The sequence below is a fragment of the Coccidioides immitis genome (genome assembly GCF_000149335.2).
Source record: "Coccidioides immitis RS genomic scaffold supercont3.1, whole genome shotgun sequence".
In the NCBI taxonomy this organism is placed as follows: domain Eukaryota; kingdom Fungi; phylum Ascomycota; class Eurotiomycetes; order Onygenales; family Onygenaceae; genus Coccidioides; species Coccidioides immitis.
In genome coordinates, this window is record NW_004504310.1 from 1,329,619 (window position 1) to 1,349,475 (window position 19,857).

Genomic DNA, 19,857 nt, shown 5'->3' on the forward strand with positions numbered 1-19,857 from the left:
GCAGACACTGATTTATTATTTGCAGGTTCGGGTGCAGTCAGAGTGAGGAATGCGAACAGTTGGTTGGTGCAGTCTTTCCTTCGACCAATAAAGTTTGGTTGCTCGGCGTTAACCGTTGGTGTGGGTCGTTGTATTTTAGGTAAACTGCCTTGCGAAGATTATGTATGCCTGGACTATACTGTCTACAGGAGGCCCCTGAATATTGTTGTGTCTGGAGCCGCATTTTCTGGTTTTTGTTCCTTAACTGAGGTCCATACATCTATGCCAGTTGTTTAACTATTGACTAGAGAGGAACCAGGCAACGTTTCGGTGTCAAGCTTGTCAAAGCATGAAAGTAAAAGACTTTTTTAGGTTGTGGAAACGATTCTGAGCTTAAAGCTAAATTTAGAATGTAGCTTTGCACTACTATGCATTTGAGGTACGGAGTACCTCGTACGCCTTACAGCCATTACATACTCCGTATTACCAAGGAACGTGACTCACCTCAACCGGGTTGCTCGGAGATGTGGGATGCGGTCCGGACACTTTATCATGCAAACAGATAGGCCATGATTTCGCTGGTTATTCGATTTCAAATCATCCGTCCTCCTTCTGTGCTCCCTCTCGGCTAAGACTAAGAATATCTCATAGCCTTTGCGTGGCCACCGCCAAAACATGTCTCCGGAGATGATTTTCTGTTCCTGGCCACGTTACACAACAGGGGGTCATAAGTCATGTCCGCTCGAAGCCTTTAGTTAATTTAATACGCTGCTGACAAAAGGGCCATACCTATCTATCAAATATCGCGGGTCCATTCCGGTTTTGGGTCCAAATTGTCCAAATCGGGTGGTGATACCTACAGCACCTAATAATTAATAATACTGGCCATTTGACTCAAGTCCCGATGTTGAAGGCGAAGTTTACACAACCAGCGAAATCTTCGTCTTGGGTCCGTAATATGTAACCACGTGGATGGAACTGGTCACTGCGCCTTCAGCCCTACGAAAAAAGGAATAGGTGGAAAGTGTATCAGCGGTCAAGGCGCTTTGGTCCATTCAGCCACCACAATGGGGTCCTCGAAAGCTGAAGTCAAGATGGGGAAAATAACTGACATATCTCTGAACACACCTCAACTCCCAAAAGGATTCAATCGGTTCAGGTTTTGTGTCGCGCCTATGGGCTAATCGGCTTTCCCACGACTGATTCGCACTCTACCGTTTCATCTTGACCGAAAAATTCCACTGTCACTGCTGACAGGTGCTACAGGCATAGCTCACCAATCTGCCTTACCTATGGCCCCATAGCGACCATGATCTCATGGTCGCTAGCAAGTAAAAGAAGATTATTCAAACCATTTCGTAGCCCATCACCTATTCTCTTGTTCTATTGATCCTAGGAATGTGTCACCGCCGGTTTCCAGTGCGTATCAAGAGAATTGTTAGGATGAAAATCATTGATTATGATCAGTAGTTTAGGACAGAATTTGGAGAACCGATTTGAAACATCTCTAGGTCCTATATGATGCTACATTTTGGCATCCTGATCGTAGACTGTTTAGGCCAGCCAGCCATACGGTGTAGATGTTTAACTCTTCCCTAAATTTGACAAGAATGTTACACAAGGCCCGATCAAGTGTCAGTTTCCAAGAGCAGTTCCGACTTGAAAAGTTGATACCTTGGTTCTGAATTGACTTTGGGCAGTATTTAAACCGGGCCAGTACCGATTGACATGCGTTTGCAATCCTGAGTCACTTTGGAGCTACGGAGCCCTTATGTCGCATATCCAGCACCTACCAACTTCCCACTTCGGCGGTGCCGCTACATTGGCCCGGGGAACTAGCGGGATCGACCGCAAAACCCAGCCAATATGGCTTTGCACTGAGGGATCTGCAGCTGGCTTCTCGGCTTCTGATTGAACGAGCCAGCTTTCAACCCGGCCAATACTGGGGGTGGCACAGTATCCACGAAGACATACTCCACGTCGATGTACGGAAAACATGCGACCCAAGGATTGCCATAGGCCAAGCTATATCCCCCCTTCCGGCTTAAGCGATGGAGACTGTTTACTTCCCGCCAGCCTTACCGGCAATTCATTCCAGCTACACCCTCAGCCTTAATCTTATCACGAGCCATACTCCGCCCAGACTGGCCTCCTGGCCACGTTTAAGCGGTCAGGGTTAAGTTAGTAGCTACCTAATTACAGAGGACACGTCGGCTACTTACCCAAAAGAAGGTGACTAAGAAAAATTATCCTAGACACCGTTGAGCCGTTGAAACGTTATGGAACAGGGGTCATGAAACAGGTTCAAAGCCATGCGCGTTTTAAAAATTATTGTATGTACAGAGTAAGTGTGTGCGGAACGCGGATTACAATATACACTTAATAGATAACAGGCTCGGTTCTTAACCAGGCTAATCCACAAAAAAAAAAAAAAAAAAAAAAAAAAAAAAAAAGAAGGAAAATAAATAAATAAAGCTCCGGAATAAAATCTGTATGAACGTGCCATTTCTCCCGGAGACAAAATATAATTGCAACACGGTTAGAGTCCATTATCCAATGTCCTGCCATGTAGGTACATACATGCATACATACATACAGAATTTAATACACTCCACGACAGCCACACTGGATCGGGACAAGCTTGGGAAACAAGAGCCGCAAAGAGCAAGGCTGCTAACTGTGAAGGTAGAGAGGCAGGCCCCCAAAAAGGTCTGGCCAACAGAGCGAAGTACTGGAAGCTTGGGTCTTATAGTCTTTGTTTAATATACCGATAAGGGCAACAAAAAGTGCGCCTCGACGTGGGGCTCGACGACCGAGAGGAAATATTCTGCGTGCTGACAGGTTCCCGAAAGCGTAGTAAAAACACGTTCACATGAAGGATAGCAGTACGGGGAAATGCCTGATTGTCGATGGGCGGAGTGACATTTAACGACAGGAAGAGTAATTAAACGGAGCCCAGTGCCCCTAGCACAGGCACCGGCTTCTAGGCGAATAAGCATTGCTGAAAAAGGACGGGAAAAATCGCTTGTAGCCGTAACACTGGGGGCCTCGATGTCGACGAGTAAGTGGGCGCTATCAAATTTATTAGGTGCAGAAAGACAGCGGTTATATATCCCGTAGATGAAAATGTCATCTCACCAATCTGAGATTGTTTTTATTCTAGAAATACGGATCGCATACGTCGCAACAATGATGGGCTTGAACCTGGTGCACGCTCAACCCTGACTTGGTGGGAAAGTCGAACACCTCGGCCACAGATTATGAACACACAGATCAAACGCACGTTCATCTAGGACACGACTCATGCCGATTGGTCGTTTTCCAATAATGGTATAAATCGTGGAACGATTTAACCGTCCTATTGAAAAAAGCGAATTCAAAGCATTCCTGTGGGTCATATCCCTCCTGTGGGTCGTAAAAGTAGGAATCATGTCAGCACAGGTTAGCTATTATGGCAAATATGGATCCTGGTGGTAACTGAATACTAGTCCTAGCGATGTACTGATCAAGGTCAATGATCTCAATGAGAACCCGCCGAAGAGAGCGAATGAAGGTTGCGACGCACTCACGAATTCGTGGATAATGGATCCCTATTCTTCGAGTCCGAGCGGGAGCATGCCACACGGTAAAGCTAGAGGAGCGCCTTGACCCTGCTGAAGACATCGACATGCGTACGAAGTACTCCGTACATACACTTTGAGATGCTGTTCCCCATAGTTCAGGGTTTGCCCTAGTTAGTTATTGCGGTTCGGCACACTAAAAAGTATTTAGGCTACTAAGGGGAAAGTTTGTTGTTCCCTGCAACAGCAAAGCATGTTGGCGCAGCGGAAGCGCGCCGGGCTCATAACCCGGAGGACCTTGGATCGAAACCAAGACATGCTACTTCGAAAAAAATCTTTTTTGGTTTTTTTTCTCCCTCGGCTCGAATCGACTGTCAGTCCATCCCCATTCATACCTGTTGGGTTTCACCGCTCACACTATTTTTTGGTTTGAAATTCGGGCAGGATTAGTAGCCAAATGGGCCATGGATTTGCTACTTTCATCGGAAACCGGGATATAGTATGTAAAATCCTTCGATATTACAAACACTCTACTCAAACTGACTGTAGTATGAATCCGACGGAAATACACATCTATGACCCCAAACACCAATAGTGCGCTCTCTTTTTGGGGAAACACCGAAACGGCCAAAAGAAAATCTTATATATACACGTACAAGCTGGATTTAGGTATCACGATGAGATCGAATTCTTCACCCACTTCTCCAATCCGCCAAGGGCAATAATTTCCTGCACATTCGGCGGCAGCTCGCCGACCTTCTGTGTCCACTTCGGTCCATCGGGCCCTTCTTGGATCTCGATCTGACTTCGGCGCACATCCCAAGTCAGAGTCCAGCCGGTTCGGCGGGTGAGCTGCTTAGAATCGGTCTTATCGCTTCCAAAAGTCTCTCTTAGACGAGTTATCAGGCGTGGCACCTCGAGGCCCATAAGTGCATTGTTGATGCTGTTCCGGGAGAAAATATTGCCAAAGCTGCCGGAAACAACAAGCGGGATCTGCTTGGCTAGGATCGCCGTGGCGGCTTGCTCTCGAGAGCTTCCACAGCCGAAGTTGTATCCGGTCACGAGGATATCTCCTGCCTTAGCAACTTTGCCGAATTGGGTGTCATAGTTCTCCATACAGTATTCGCCCATTTGCTCGTAGGGAATGTTGTCCTGATAAGTGTATTTTCCGGGATAGATACCATCAGTATTGATGTTATCAGCGTCACAAAAAACGATTTCTCCAGAGACCCGCTCAGGGAATCCGGGGTAGACCTCTGTAAGACCCTCTTCTCCTGAAGAATTACTTTCTTCGCTCGCAAACAGCTTTTCAGCGTCCTCAACCATACTGTCGAGCTGGCCGATGACTTTTTCGAGGGCCTGTTCAGCAGTGATCATCTCATTGCCATCACCCTCGCCGCGAACAACTCCAGTCCATCCCTCAGGCTTTTCGTACCATCCAGGACCACTGATCGTGCCGCTAAGAGCACTGGCAGCAACCACTTCGGGACTAGAGAGATATGCTTTAGCTTCTGTGCTACCCATTCTTCCCTTGAAGTTCCGGTTTGTTGCACTAATTCCGACTTCTCCAGGTTCCAGCAAACCGGTTCCAAGACCAATACATGGGCCACAGCCGGCTGGAAGGGGCTCAGCACCAGCTTCGAGAAGCGCCTGCCAGTCACCTGCCTCTTCGGCAGCGCGTTGCTCGGGGATGGACGCAGCGGCGATATAGAATTTGACGCCGTCTGCGATCTTGGGAATCTTTCCACCGTTCTTCTCGGCGGCTTCCTTAAAAACCTTGGCAGCTGCAGCAATATCGGATGCTCTCGAATTCGTGCAGGATACTAGATATGCCTTGTTCACCTTGATGTTCTGGGACTCCAGCTCTTTTAGTGGCGTGGCGACCTTGACGGAATTTGGTCCCGCGACGTATGGTGATAGGGTAGAAAGGTCAAGGAAAAGTTCCTTCGCGTATTTAGCTCCTTTGTCAGCGACAAGTGGCTCTTCAAAAAGCTGGTCTAGTGCAGCATGCTTAAACCGCTCGGCGGCAGAACTCTGAAGCTCGGGAACGGTTGATCCCCACATAGCTGCCGTAGTTGCCTTTGATCTTAGCCAGCCTTTCAACATTGAGTCGACGGGGAAGAGTCCACTCAAGGCTCCCCATTCGGTTGTCATGTTGGCGATTGTTAAGCGATCGTCAATATGAATGCTTCTCATGGTCTCCTCGGACCCGGTGAATTCAATGGCGTGGTTGAGGACATCATCTTTATCAAACAGGCCACAGAGTGCAACGATGACATCCTTTCCTGTGACCCCCTTTGGCAGAACTCCCCTGAAAGTTACTTTTGCTACAGGTGGAATCTGCCACCATGTCTTGCCTGTGGCCCAGATACTCGCAGCATCGGTTCTCACAACCGGTGTTCCTAGACAGCCAACACCGCCGTACATATTGGAGTGACTGTCGGATGCGACGACCAAGGTGCCCGGCCAGGCGTAGCCCTCTTCAACCATGATTTGATGACCAATACCCCTACCAGCGGGGTAGAAGTCCACTCCATGGGTCTTAGCAAACGTCTCGATCTGTTCGTATTTTTTCAAATTCTTCTCCGACTTATTCTGGACGTCGTGATCGAGGGTCATGACAATCTGATTCGGGTCATTCAGCTTGGAGGCGCCAATCGACATAAACTTCAACGCAACAGGCCAACTGTTGTCGTGAGTCATGACGCGATGGGGAGAAATTGTAACATAGTCGCCAGATTTGACATATTTGTCCTTAGGAAGGCCAACGGAGTAGCGTTGAACGATCTTTTCCGTAAGAGTCTGGGGAACGGCCTTGGATGACTCCATCGCCGATAGGATAGCTGCTGCCGCAGGGTCCTCTCGCTGGGAGTGAAAAACATCGGTCGACAAGGCGCATGATGTCGAAGAAAAAAGCCTAGGGCACCCGCGATTCAAAATCACAGGAGACGCTCGTAATCTACAAGCTTGTGCCCGCGCAAAAGGTAAAGGCCTGGTCTACCCTCGGGGGTTAGTCAATACGGAACGTGCCCAGCGGAGGGAATTTTCATACCAAGGACCTCCGTGCACCCAGGGAAGCCTGTGTGGCTATCCCGCGCACCTGCCGATGCAGCAATTGCTGATAGCTGGTCATCTTCCCTCAACTGCTCGTCTGGGCCGTCTTAGAAGACTTTCGTCGAGCAATCAGCGACGACCTAATTCAATCAGCCCGTGCAAACGTGGCAAACACTTTTCTCCGATGCCGGGGTTGATTGGTTAGTCAGCAAATTATCTCACTGGAAAAGTTGCACATCGACGGTTGGCAGGACGCTTTGGCTGTGATACTTCCAACGTCAAAGTCGAAAACGATCGGGAAGTCAAGTACCCTGCGATTTGGCACACAGGGAACTCGAAAGGAACCAGGTGCCCCACGGAGAGATGTTGAGGCACCCCCCGTGAGCTTAGACAAAAAAACTCTGTGCCTCTCTCCGAATTCGGGGGAAAACGCTGGAGCTCCTCGATGTTGTGTTTATTAGTATCAGAGCTCTAGCTCTCCTTCATCTCAGAAGTAATTACTATCGTCTTCATGTCAGGGGGTTGTTAGTTACGGTACTACTTATATGTGAACTCCAATGTCTTGAATGGTTCGTAGGGAGATGCCAACTGGTTCTGTAATCGCTCGCAAGTAAGACTCAGTGCGATAAACCCGTTCGGATGAGAATCGTCCATCTCGTACATATATCACCGCATTCGCCCCATAGCGACTGCTCTGTACTTCTCCCTCAGAAGTTCAGCGAGCTGAGTGACGACTTATAGGTGCCCTGCTGCAGCATCACTCACTGGTAGACATCACCCCACCGTCACCGTCCGTATGCCCTTCCTGCCCACATCAAGCTCCACCATCCAAAATCCAGCATTACTAACTCCTCCAACCGCAGAATCATCACCATCCCACGCGAAGCGCAGCTCCTCTACGCAGTATCCAAATCACACGCCGATCATGCCCTCCCGGTCCGAGGTTGCTTACTTCGGCGCGGGCCCCGCCCCGCTCCCCACCCCTGTTGTCGAAGGTGCCGCCAAAGCTTTTGTCAACTTCAACGATGCCGGTCTTGGTCTTGGAGAGATCTCCCATCGCTCCCCAACGGCCAACAAGATCCTTGCAGAGACCAAAGAGGCCCTCACTACCCTCCTCGATGTCCCAGACAATTATGAAATCCTGTTCATGCAAGCCGGCGGGTCAGGAGAATTCAGCGCCGTGGTGTATAACCTCGTCAGTGTATGGGTTGAGAGAAGACGGCGGAAGATCAACGCTGCTCCAGAGGAGACACTTGTGGCGGAACTAAAGAAGCAGGTGGAGGAGGAACTGAAGTTGGATTACCTTGTCACCGGATCATGGTCGTTGAAAGCGTCCCAGGAAGCAGCTCGGTTGCTTGGAGAAAAATATGTCAATGTTGCTGTTGATGCGAGGAAGGACAATAGAGGGAAGTTTGGCAAGATACCATCAGAAGAAACTTGGAATCTCACCAAGACGAAAAAAGAGGGCGGAAAAGCGGCCCCTGCCTTTGTCTATTTCTGTGACAATGAGACCGTGGACGGCGTAGAATTTCCGAGTTTCCCCAAGGTTTTGGAACCACATGGCGGTGATGAGGAGGATGAAAGAATCGTGGTCGCCGACATGAGCTCCAATTTCTTGAGCAGGAAAGTGGATGTTAGCAAATATGGAATCGTATTTGTAAGTCTTCTGCTTTCATCTATCTATCTATCTTCTACAAGACGCAAAAATTCCGCCAGGTTCATACTAACCGTCAAGCACAGGGTGGCGCCCAAAAGAACATTGGTGTTGCTGGCATTGCAGTGATCATCATACGGAAAGATCTCCTACCTCCGCACACCGCCACCCCTCCGCCGTCGTTGCTCCGCCAGCTCAATATCGGCGGACTTCCCGGTCCCATCGTCCTCGATTATGCCACAATCGCCAAAAACAATTCGCTATATAATACCTTACCCATTTTCAACCTCTGGGTCGCCGGTCAAGTCATGATCAATTTAGTAAACCTTTACGGAGCCAAAAAGGTTTCAGGGCAGGAGCAAATTGCAAACACAAAGGCTCAATTGATATACGGTGCGTTGGACAAGTATCCAAGTGTTTATACTGTTGTGCCAGAAAAGGACGTACGGAGCAGGATGAATATCTGCTTTCGTGTTCATGGAGGTGATGCAGACAAGGAAAAGGAGTTCGCTATCGGTGCAGAGAAGAGACTGCTTCAAGGGTTAAAGGGTCACCGGAGCGTCGGCGGAATGAGAGCCAGCAATTATAACGCCGTGCCACTTGAGAATGTCGAGAGACTTGTTCAGTATCTGGAGGATTACGCCAATGGACGTGTCTAAAGCGGGCAAGGCGTGATGGTATACTCTATGGTACATGTTTCAACACTGGGGGGGAGAAAAAAAAAATCATCGCTGAGATAAAAGGGGGAAAAATAATGATATACCAACCAGAAACGGGTGTATATTGAACAAAGAAACGCGGCACAAAAAGAAAAAGGGGGGGGGGGGTTTCCGCGGGAAATGATTCAACCATACTCCAGAGCTATGCGGGCAAAAAAAGTAAAAAATTGGGGATATATAGATATTTCATGGACTTTTGATTTTATAGTTTCCAGACAGTCCAACCCTTCAAGTTAAGTTGTTCAAGAAGACCCTGGAGAGGACCCTGAATTTCGACTCCGTTTCTCCACAATTTCGGGCCTGCTAGATAACTAATGAATCCATCTGGTCCTGATATTAGGATCAATTTTGTTTTCCGTCGATTGTCTGTCTCGTATTTATCCATCTGACCGGTGAAGTGTAATATAGTTTCTTTCCCAATGAGGGTGTTCTCTTCGTCCACGAAGTAGTCAACAGACAACCGGCCGCGAGATTGAAGCTTAAGCTCTTCTAGCTGTGAGACAGTAAAGCCTTTAGGCTCATTAGCCAGCTCCGGGTCGTCTCTCCTGGATGTTGCGCCTGAAAAGACCCTTGACCACCAGCTAGTAGGGGCTGCCGCTGGAAAATCATTTCGTCCTCCCAGACAATCGTCCCTCCGTCTGTTCGCCCAAAGTATACGCATTCTCACGTCTTTCAGCTGTCTCTCCCCAAAAATAGTATGCGCGGCCTGCAATGCTGGTGCAATGCCGGTCCCGCCCGCTATAAATAGGACCTCGCGGATATCATCAGGCAGTTCAAACTCCATCTGCGGGCCGCGGAACTCTAGTATCGCTCCCGGTTTCAGGGAATGCAAGTAGCCTGAAACTTCCCCTTCAGGCTCCCTCCGAATCAAAAACTGCAAATTATCACCGTTCCTGACAGCCTCGTCGATCGGCAGCTCATCTTCCCCAATCGGTGGGAGTGGCGTATAATCTCGTCCGACCTGCAGGTGTGGCTGCTTGAATTGGACGCTCCATAGCCCCTTTCTCCACGCCTCCAAGTAAACTTCATAGTTTTGCGCTTGTTTGACCGGCCGCAGGGTGAAGACGCTGCACGTGGAGGAGATGGGTGCTTTGGAGATAAGTTGGTACTTTGTGAACGTGAAGGGATTTAACGTTGAACTAGGGTTTTTCTCGCGATATTGAAGGTATGCACCGATTCCACCCGCGGCTACGGTCAAAATGGTGATTTGTAGCCAGCGGCGTCTCTTCGGTAAGGAATTGCTCGAATTTGAACTCGTTGCATTCTCGCGAAACTGGACGCTTCGAGGGTTCCGGCAGGTCTTCCAGGCAAGCGCCCTTATGGTCGACTCGAGGCCCCAAACTGCAGGAAATTTGGCGACCATTGGGGGGCGTGAGCGGTGAGAGAAAAAGAGAGAAGCTTGATTACTTCGTCCGCGTTCTCAATCTTTGATCACATGAATTTGACCTCGAGTTGACGCTAAGAAGCTTGTCCGATTAGTCAGATCGACAGCTAGCCCGCTTTGGGCACACGGGTGGGAACCTTCCAGGGGGCATCTCAAGCGCCGCGATGGAGGTTGAGTTTGCGCGATTGGGATTTAATTCGGCTGGCTGGTTGTGTTAAAAGACCTGGACTACGACACTGCCCACGAAAAATATACCCGCCCTCTGTGTTGTCACGATAAATTATGTCGAACTAGTTATATGATGTCATACTGAAATTGATCAACCACCGCCTTTCCCACTCAAACAATGGCCCTGTTGCGACGGTTCACAGCCTGAAGATACTCGACCCCGTCTATGAATACCCTGCGGAGCTAAATGGCGCCTATAACGTTCTCTGATCCTGTACGGCCTGGTGCAGGCGCGGCGCGAGATTCGCTCGAGCTCGCCTCCTTAGCTTCCTCCGAATCAAGAAACCAAACTTCGAGGTCATCGTCTCCCTCGGGGATATCCTCGTCACGAAGAGTGTCTCTCGAAAACCAAGATCCGCTCTCAGACTCTCCGTACGACATTACGCGCCAAAGGCATGCCCGATCATACTCCGTTTCCTCTGCGTTTGATTTCGGAAGCAACCTATTCCCTCTGTCGCAAACAGTTGGCGGGTACGCTCCCCTGGGGGCACCGTCTGCGTCGTCATTAGAACATCATGTCGGCCTGGTCGATGGCTCCCTCGAAAAGCGCAAGACTTTGACGTATCTTAATGGCTTATCTCTAATAATTGGCCTGATTATCGGTTCCGGAATCTTCTCTTCCCCGGGTCGCGTGAGCACAAACACCGGTTCCCCGGGCGCTTCCCTGATAATATGGGCTGTGGCTGGGGTTCTTGCCTGGACAGGCGCGGCGAGTTACGCGGAATTAGGAGGCGCAATCCCATTGAATGGGGGTGCACAGGTCTACTTGGCCAAGATATTTGGAGAGTTGGCGGGGTTCTTGTTCGCCTGGTGCGCGGTGTTCGTTTTAAAACCTGGCTCTGCTGCTATAATCGCCATAATCTTTGGGGAGTATGTCGTGCGTGCGATTGTTGGTGCGGATGCCGACATGATCAGCCCGTGGATCAACAAGGGTGTGGCTTTATTGGGAATCGTGTTTGTGACCTTTATGAACTGCATATCGACAAGGCTGGGTACAAGGATCGGAGATCTATTCATGTTCTTCAAGTTTGTCGCACTTCTTGGAGTTACCATAACGGGAATCATTGTCGCGTGTACCGGACTTTCATACGATGGAAAGCCAAATATGGATTGGAAAACCACTGGATGGTTTGAAGGGACCAACAAGGACATTTCCAGCTGGGCTGTGGCGTTATATGCTGGCCTCTGGGCTTTTGATGGATGGGACAATGTACGTATCTACTGTATACAATGTCCCAAAATACTCGTTGTCTAATCTAAGAGTCCAGACAAACTATGTGACTGGAGAGTTTAAGCATGCGAACCGCGACCTACCTCGCGTTATCCATACTGCTATGCCTCTCGTTATCCTTTGCTACATACTCGCAAACGTTGCCTATTTCTTCGTCTTACCATCTTCCACCATCGCTGCAACCAACACCGTTGCCGTTCAGTTTGGAGGCAAGGTATTTGGTCCAATTGGAGCTTTGATCATCGCCCTCGTAGTCTCTGGTAGTTGTATTGGTGCATTAAACGCCACTACTTTTACCAGCGGAAGACTAGTGTATGCTGCCGGCAGGGAGGGATACCTTCCCTCCATCTTCAGCAAAATTGGAATCGGAGGTTCCGCCAGTCCCACCGGTGGCCGTTTGCGAACACGCTCGTGGTTCCATAAGCTCCTCATCCGCTTACTCGGAGACGACATCGGTATCGGTTACACCCCCATTTATGCTATGATTTTCAACAGCACTTTATGTGTGTGCTACGTTGCTGTGGGTGAATTCGGTACCCTAGTTACATTCTACGGCGTGGCCGGATATACGTTCTATTTCCTTACTGTGCTGGGTCTCATCGTTCTTCGAATTAGGGAGCCGCATTTAGAGCGTCCATACAAGACGTGGATAGCGACACCCATTATCTTTTGTTGTGTCAGCCTGTTTCTTCTCAGCAGAGCTGTTTTCGCCGAGCCGTTGCAGACACTCATTGTAGTTGCTTTCATTGCAGCCGGTATTCCGGTATATTTCTGGAGAATATCCCAGCGAGATGGGAAAAGCCAACTGGCAGGGGGGTGGTGGAAGTTCTGGAGGAGATGGGGGCGGTAGTGAAGGCGGCAAACCCCCTTTCGCATCAATCTATCATAGAAGCAATGTCTTCAAACAGGTTGGATGATGGCATTGACAACTTTTTTCTACCCAACCATAAGACATGTGCGTCCACTATGTCTTGGACACATGTCGCTCTTGTACTGTTTCTTACTTTATAGACTTTATTCCCTGAATAGCGACTTTTAATGAGGAATGATTCTATGTGAACTTAGATTTTGATTAAACTAGCCAAGCAAGTCATTTGTGTTATGAGACAACAACTTGCATGTGACAATACTAGAACTTCCAGGAAGCATAAAGGAATAATAACACAATTTTGTTTACAATCCATCTTTCCAGGATCAATATCAGCACTGGAGTTCAAGTGCAGGAGAAGTACAGGAATTGTGGATTCCTTGCCACTTGGATGTGTATATAGCGCTGGTAGTCAATGGGTTAAGATCCAGCATTCCCAATGCTGGGGACCGGGTTCGAGTCCCGGCCGGCGCAAAATAAGAATTAACAATTATCATTTTTTTGTCCGATGGAATTCAGGCTGAATACGTTTATTATTATTATTATTATTCATAAACAGGAAATAGCCGTGCTATAGAAGCAAATTTGCTAGTTAATGTGGTTAAACATCCTGCCACCCACTGGCCGAACTTGAGCCTTTCTTGTTGACATCGACATTGAGACCAGCTAACCCATCCCACTCTCATCAAGTTGTCCTGAATACTCGGCTAGGACGCTAAAATTCCAATATGAGTTAAGATTCAACGGACAGAAAAAGTTGAACAGTTAAATGTCGCTGCTTTGCGAGCAACAGAAGTAAAGGGAGGCATGTGTCTGGCAGTTGAAGGATGGGCTGCTGAAATAGCCAGCAGGAATGCCTTGGAAACTAGTATTCATCGCAGTACTCCGTACTTATTGCAGGAGCGTAAACGCACCAGGGGGTTCCTGATCAGCCAGGCTTTACCAGCTCAGAGAATACGAGCAACCATTCTTTTCGCAAAAGAATGAACCTTTTCCACCATTTTGCAAAGACAATGGAACTTGGAGCTATCGTAAGCGAGGTAATTGGCAACACCCATCCATTCCTGAGGGACCAGGAATACCTAACCCATTGTTGTGGTCCTGATATTTATTCCGTTTCATTCAGCAACTCAGGAGCTGGGTTAGCGGTGGGAATACCAGAGGATTGGAATCTCAAAACAATTCGCAGGGATAGCGCGTCACCCATAGCTGTAGGGGTATGGATCCAAACTCAACGCCAGCGGTGTTGAAGCTTTGCAAGCGGATCGTAAATCTCGTGCTGACTGGAGTCCGCAAACACGATTCCATGACCTATTATCGACTAGGGAGTCTATAGATTAAATCCATTGGGAGAAAATAAATAAGTAAATAAATAAAGAGGGAATTCCAAGAGCCCCTTCAAGGCTTTGGCTCCTGGGAGACCTGTTCTGGAAAAGGCAAAATGGGCAAATTTATAGTCCTCCAAATGCCAAGAAATTCAGGAACAAAATCCTTTTCAGACAAGAATTAGCAGGGAAGTTCTGAGGCTAGTTGCAGCCATGACAACGACATAGTGGAAAATATTCCGCATTGAAGGTCACAATTGCAGGTGCTAATTCACCTGAGGGAACAAGGCCCTGTTGTCAATGCTCTGTTATCAAGTTCATGCCCCGTCTTGCCTCCACTCTCCTCCGCCGAGCATACGCTTCAGATCCGCTCCTCCTTCTCCTCCTCCGAGAATGTCGTGATCTAGACTCAGCTAGAAACGAGCTACGATGGCTCCGGGAGCATGTACATTCGCTTAGCAAAGCAAATGCTTGTGATGATGCATGGCGGCAAAGGCAGTTGAAGTCGATGGTGCGGGATCGGGCACGAGGAATGCCGCTGCAGTATATACTGGGAGATCAGCCGTTTGGAGAGCTGGATATCCTATGTAGGAAAGGCGTGTTGATTCCCAGGTATATAAGCTATTATTTCTTTGAAAGATATAATGTTGATACACATCTGGTCCTCAGGCCTGAAACAGAATCCTACACATTTCGCACCGCACGCTTAATTCTATCGGAGCTGCAAATGGGAAGCTCATCCCCGGCACCAATTCGCATTCTTGATCTTTGTACTGGGACTGGTTGTATACCTCTGCTTCTGCACTCGCTCCTAGCATCATCGATACCGGATCTGGCTCTAGTGGGAATTGACATAAGCCGCAAGGCCTTGTCACTTGCAAGGAAGAACCTGGAATACAACATTTCCCAGAACCACCTGTTGCCTCGCGCTAGACAAGACATTAGTTTCCTGCAAGCGAATGTTCTCCGTGATGAAAAAGCGGAACTTGTGAAGCGCGAGGGCGATGCAATCCCAAGTCTACAGGCTGTACTGGCGGACTTTGAATCGGCAGCAGACATACGCAACAGTCGTAAAGACTTAAGGGGGCAATGGGATGTCCTAATTTCCAATCCGCCGTACATCTCACCAGTCGACTTCTGCAACGGAACCACAAGGCGCAGCGTGAGGCTCCATGAGCCGACTCTAGCCCTTGTTCCTCCACCACTTGCATCTCCTCAAACACTTGAGACTCACAAGTCAGAATATGACGAAAATGCCATGATAACGGCTCAACAAGATTCATTTTATCCCCGGCTATTAGATATATCTGAATTTATCGGTGCAAAGCTTACTGTGATGGAATGCGGTGATCCAGCGCAGGCTAGGAGAATTGTGGATTTAGTAGTGAGGAGAAACACCAGTTATCCTCCTGCAAGGGGGTTGGAGGCCAGAATATGGAAATGTGATCATTTTGGAAGTGATGACATGTTTGCTTCCAGTGAAAAACACACAGATGATGAAGAGGATGAAGGGGCACGGGCTGTTGTCATTTACAGAAACAGAGACATATGACACAGCAAACAATCTAGAATAATTCTCTTTATTCTTCCCTCGCCCTTGAAGGATGAGCACTTTCAGCTTTAGGGTTAGGACCTATTTGACTGCTCCTGGTGTTATAGTATCTGTCAAGCGATATGGGGTACGAAGTACATTAACAGCTATTACCTACCATTTGCTTCTGCCACCCCGAACTGCAAAAATTGGTGCTTCTTGCTTTCACCCATCACGAAGTTTGGGTTTCTCTGCTCCCTCAAAACAGAGGGGAAAATAATGTCCTCAGAGACACTGGTTGTTGCTGTTTATCAACCTGGATTGCTTGAAGTTGGTTGGACTGGGCCCACTGGGGTGATTTGCATGACCAACAACTCTTACATTGTCAAATACCCAAAAGCATCCTCAGGTCACAACACTTACAACAAGATACATCTGGAGCAAATGGTCACTGAAAGACAGATCTATGAATGTCTTAGTCGTCATGAAGGAGTTATTCCCTACCACAGACCTTATGATGATGACGGGGTGATTAGATTGACCTACACAAATCAGTGTGATCTCGAAAAATATATTCCTGCCCACAATATGCCATCTCAGTCATTTTGTGCTGCTTGGGTCCGATCCCTGATCATCCATCTCGGCATCCCAACATTCAAATCCAACAAATTCTACAAACTAAATTCATTACCATGCCTGAAGATAACTTCTTCCATTGTCTTGTTACTTAAAGTCTTAAATTCAAGCTCTTGATTCACTAGCCTAGGGTATTCCAACACAGTTCTTAATTGGATTAGTTAGTTATTCATCTTCAAAGACCAACTTCCTCCCATTTTGACTTTGTTTTCGCCATTTATCTCTTCGATATGTCTTGCAAGCAAGAGAGAGAAACTGGTCGAAAGGTAGCCTCCGAGCCGTAGGTGAACACTATTTACTCGACGCTTGATTTTTCAGCACGTAATCCGGAATGCGTCGATGGAAAGGTCAACGCCGGAAACATTATCTTTAACTGGGGGTTGTGAAGATGGCGAGGGTATCTCCTGAAGTTGTAATCAAATTCGGATCTCATGTTACCATCAGCGAGGCGAAAAACATGATTTTTTGTTGGAAAAAAAAAAAAAAAATACCGAAAATATACCAGTGCCGAAAGTTTGCCTGTTACTCTTACAGTCCAATATCCAGAGATATTAATGACTACAGGAGTCTATTACTGGGAATTTTCCAAAGCTACGTATGTTTGAAAGTGGCAAAATGATTGGGTTGAATATCTAGTGCAAGATTCTCCCACCATACTACTCTGAATATGTGGTTCATTCGTTCTTGACTGAGACACTGTGGTGATACTAACAAGGGCACGCACACGCACACGCAAACGGAGTGAAAGAGAGAGACAGAGGTAGAGAGATAGGATAATAAATGAAAAATGGAAAATGACAGGTCAGGATTAGATACAACTTCATGATGCAACGCAACTGCCTCCCTCCTTGTTATGAGTGCACAAAAGCTTTCAGACGTATTGGCCATTGGTTTCATGATCAGGCCAGGTTTCTTGCCTCAGGTTAAACATCATCAATCCAGTTGGCGCAGTTTCGTGCAGGTGGGTCCGGGTTTGCTTCCAGCAATACTCCGGAGTCGTGGGGAGCTTCATGCTTGATTCTAAAGGCTAGAGAACAGGATACACTATCCAAAGTGCAATTAATGTGGTTTGCTTCATCCTCAATCAACCGATCCATAAATTTTTGCCAATGGCTTATGGACACGGTAATCTGTACTCTGTAAATTCAAATGATTGTTCAGCCACAAACTCCATATTCTGTACGGATTACATACATGACGCAAGACCACCTATATTATATATGCATATATGTACGGAGTATATATGTATTCCACATGCTCGCAATATACGTATGGGAAATCAAAATTTCCAATGCAGATGTCCATCCGGGAGATGCATTTTCACCTTTTATATACCGCCCAGTGTACGGAGTAGTTCCTGGGGTAAAAAAGAAAAAGTGAAGAAAAAGCCAATTCATGAAAAAATACCGACGTCAAATGAGCAAATAAAAATTTTTAAAAAAAGTGAAAGATAATGTTTTTACATGGCAGCAAAAATCATTCCAGCGCCCGCAAGACCTGCAATCACCCCTAGGGGATATTCAGGTTTCAATGTCGGAGCCGCTCCAGCAGTGGAGCTCACTGGTTGGCCATCCATAGTCGGAGTCAAAGTTGAAATTGGAGTTAGGGTAGTTGCAAGAGTGGCAGAAGGGGTAATGTCAGCACTGGACACGGGATCCCTTACTCCAGTCGCCCTAGGAACGCCGTTTCTTCCCGATGCAATCTCAAGTATTTCATTGTTGGTAACGTTGAAACGAGTCTGGGCGAGAGATATTTCGTTGTTCTCAAGATCATAGACAACGTAGGCGCTCCGAAGGAAGGTATCGCCGAGAATAGCTATGTTGACCTGTGCTGGGGCAATTCCAAAGATGCAAGCTTCAGTGCCGTCTCTGAACCGGAGGGTCTCGCCGGTGGGGCTGGTGCCGGGGCTGATGACCATCTCATCCATGCTCACGGAGATGCTTGGCTCCGAAAAAGTGAAGACAAATTGAGCGTCGTAGTTGGCAAGTTCACAGGGTACATACGCCGCTCCGAAGTTAGGATCCCAGACGGCAGAAACAGCGTCAAATATTTCATTGGTAATCACATCTGGGAGATAGGTGAGACTGCTGCCCGTGTCCAAGACGACACTGAAGGGGAAATTTCCGCTTGGGAATCGCTGCTCCCCTGCACCGGTTCTAACACTAAGACCAGTCAGGGCTACAGCAAGGTCCCTACGGCTCCTGCGAACACCCACGACGGGGACGGTCTTCAGAGTGCCTTCAAATTTGGCTGCGTTAACCCCGCCAAAGAGAATCTCTCCCCTGCTAGCGCCTAGGTCATTCAGCCAGATGCTGTATGCATTGGACTTGATGAAGTCGCCGTCCAACAAAGCTTGTGGCAGATTGGCATAAGGCCTTTGTCTGTTTAGAACAACTTGCACCTCATTTGACGCGTACCCAATTCCCAACACACCCTCTGCAGTGAAACACCGGTCAGTCATGATTCTGCACTTTTTGAATTCAGGGGGATTGCTCTTGCATACCTCGAGATGATGAGGTGTACCCGACGGCGAATTGGAAGTCTCTCAGAGTGACGTCCGAGAAGCGCAGTGTATCCGACACATAGTCGCCAGCCGCTCCGGAGCCATCAGCATAAGTGATGTTGAAGTCATCGTTGATGCGTCTGTATGATGATGATCTCCTGGGATCATACGTGCCGCCGACCTCACAAAGCCGCCGGCGATCGCTGCAGATCTCTGAGCTCGGGGTGTTCACCCAAAGGTCACTGCTGCCGGTATCAATGTGCATCCGCAGATTTTGCGGCGGGGTCCCCAGTGTAATGTTGCAGAAATAAAGCGTTTTCTACAAGGCGAAGTTGTTCGTCAGCAGGGTCCCCGTCGCGGCAAGCGTTCATAGTGAACCCCCTGTTCTCCCCACTGCATTTTTCCCCCCCACCACAGCCCCAAATCAAACACAACGCGCACCCGGGAAGAGTCTCAGTGGTAGATTTTAAGGCACAACACTACATACCTCGTTGTCCAGAACCTGGTTTACCACCTGCGAATCGCTCTGTCGTCGTCTCCTCCGTTTGTCATATTCAATTGGGTTCACGATCTTTTTACGCTCGAGCTCAAAGCCGACGACGGCGGGTGATGATCTTTTGACAAGTTCGAGTGCTTGAACCGTGTATAGTAATGTCGTCGCTGAAGCCAGCGACCAGAAAATAATGCCACGCATAGTGGACCGGGGAGGGGGGGTTGGGAGAAACGGCTAAGGTCCGGTGATGAGTGGATTGAAGGTGAATATCCAGCCCGAACTGGCACGATGCGAGAATACCGTGAATAGGGAAGACAAAGCTAGCTCTGCAGAGTGGTTATTGACATATAAGCACACAACGTGCTAATGGGCTTTGATTAACAGTCACTTCGGGTTCAAGTTTAGGATGTGCAAAACGGGAGGGATTCGGGCTCCTTACATATGCGGTCAGGGCCTGATACCCCAGGGAAATGCCTGCAGACTAGGCTGTTCAGAAGAACATGAAGCAGAAGAGAAAGGAGAAAAAGAATTTTAAAGAGAGAAAGCAAAGGACTTGTCTACGAAGACTAGTTTTGGTAAAGTTCTAATCTAATTAGGAACCACGCCCCCCTCAAAGATCCCTTCTGTGGCCAAGAGAGCGAATCTTTCGAATGAGACCTGGAAAACGGCTTTTGGATGGGGGAAGAAAATTG

At 48.1% G+C, this 19,857-nt stretch overlaps 9 protein-coding genes and 2 non-coding genes across 11 annotated transcripts; 6 read left to right on the plus strand and 5 right to left on the minus strand.

The window, feature by feature from the left end:
* Positions 1-613: 613 nt before the first annotated feature.
* On the minus strand, positions 614-1,298 carry CIMG_12647 (uncharacterized protein; the record flags this gene model as incomplete). The annotated part of the gene is made up of 5 exons (XM_001248868.2): positions 614-728; positions 769-835; positions 959-978; positions 1,108-1,152; positions 1,270-1,298. 5 exons carry the CDS (start codon positions 1,296-1,298, stop codon positions 614-616), a joined length of 276 nt encoding a protein of 91 aa, XP_001248869.2.
* Positions 1,299-2,738: 1,440 nt separating this feature from the next.
* CIMG_10993 (uncharacterized protein) lies at positions 2,739-3,642 on the minus strand (the record flags this gene model as incomplete). The annotated part of the gene is made up of 4 exons (XM_012358977.1): positions 2,739-3,051; positions 3,118-3,183; positions 3,250-3,384; positions 3,482-3,642. The coding sequence occupies 4 exons, from the start codon at positions 3,640-3,642 to the stop codon at positions 2,739-2,741; spliced, it is 675 nt and encodes a 224-aa protein (XP_012214400.1).
* A 147-nt stretch (positions 3,643-3,789) lies between these two features.
* CIMG_15009 lies at positions 3,790-3,861 on the plus strand. Its single transcript has one exon. It is a non-coding gene; the product is annotated as a tRNA-Met (tRNA).
* Positions 3,862-3,985: 124 nt separating this feature from the next.
* On the minus strand, positions 3,986-6,689 carry CIMG_02639 (homoaconitase, mitochondrial). The gene is made up of 2 exons (XM_001248867.2): positions 6,592-6,689; positions 3,986-6,536 (listed from the first exon to the last, which is right to left on the minus strand). The coding sequence occupies exons 1-2, from the start codon at positions 6,670-6,672 to the stop codon at positions 4,212-4,214; spliced, it is 2,406 nt and encodes an 801-aa protein (XP_001248868.1). The 5' UTR covers positions 6,673-6,689; the 3' UTR covers positions 3,986-4,211.
* Positions 6,690-7,260: 571 nt separating this feature from the next.
* CIMG_02638 (phosphoserine transaminase) lies at positions 7,261-10,321 on the plus strand. The gene is made up of 3 exons (XM_001248866.2): positions 7,261-7,383; positions 7,457-8,250; positions 8,334-10,321. Exons 2-3 carry the CDS (start codon positions 7,519-7,521, stop codon positions 8,904-8,906), a joined length of 1,305 nt encoding a protein of 434 aa, XP_001248867.1. The 5' UTR covers positions 7,261-7,383; positions 7,457-7,518; the 3' UTR covers positions 8,907-10,321.
* Positions 9,169-10,329, minus strand: CIMG_02637 (cytochrome c mitochondrial import factor; the record flags this gene model as incomplete). Its single annotated transcript, XM_001248865.1, has 1 exon — positions 9,169-10,329. One exon carries the CDS (start codon positions 10,327-10,329, stop codon positions 9,169-9,171), a length of 1,161 nt encoding a protein of 386 aa, XP_001248866.1.
* Positions 10,330-10,640: 311 nt separating this feature from the next.
* CIMG_02636 (amino acid transporter) lies at positions 10,641-12,872 on the plus strand. The gene is made up of 2 exons (XM_001248864.2): positions 10,641-11,788; positions 11,847-12,872. The coding sequence occupies exons 1-2, from the start codon at positions 10,766-10,768 to the stop codon at positions 12,657-12,659; spliced, it is 1,836 nt and encodes a 611-aa protein (XP_001248865.2). The 5' UTR covers positions 10,641-10,765; the 3' UTR covers positions 12,660-12,872.
* A 207-nt stretch (positions 12,873-13,079) lies between these two features.
* CIMG_15010 lies at positions 13,080-13,151 on the plus strand. Its single transcript has one exon. It is a non-coding gene; the product is annotated as a tRNA-Gly (tRNA).
* Positions 13,152-14,321: 1,170 nt separating this feature from the next.
* Positions 14,322-15,554, plus strand: CIMG_02635 (HemK family methyltransferase; the record flags this gene model as incomplete). Its single annotated transcript, XM_001248863.1, has 2 exons — positions 14,322-14,614; positions 14,672-15,554. 2 exons carry the CDS (start codon positions 14,322-14,324, stop codon positions 15,552-15,554), a joined length of 1,176 nt encoding a protein of 391 aa, XP_001248864.1.
* Positions 15,555-15,812: 258 nt separating this feature from the next.
* CIMG_02634 (uncharacterized protein) lies at positions 15,813-16,555 on the plus strand (the record flags this gene model as incomplete). The annotated part of the gene is made up of 2 exons (XM_001248862.2): positions 15,813-16,151; positions 16,454-16,555. The coding sequence occupies 2 exons, from the start codon at positions 15,813-15,815 to the stop codon at positions 16,553-16,555; spliced, it is 441 nt and encodes a 146-aa protein (XP_001248863.2).
* A 758-nt stretch (positions 16,556-17,313) lies between these two features.
* CIMG_02633 (aspartyl protease 2) lies at positions 17,314-19,838 on the minus strand. Its single transcript, XM_001248861.2, has 4 exons — positions 19,605-19,838; positions 19,160-19,536; positions 18,673-18,991; positions 17,314-18,605 (listed from the first exon to the last, which is right to left on the minus strand). The coding sequence occupies exons 2-4, from the start codon at positions 19,364-19,366 to the stop codon at positions 17,629-17,631; spliced, it is 1,503 nt and encodes a 500-aa protein (XP_001248862.1). The 5' UTR covers positions 19,367-19,536; positions 19,605-19,838; the 3' UTR covers positions 17,314-17,628.
* Positions 19,839-19,857: the final 19 nt, after the last annotated feature.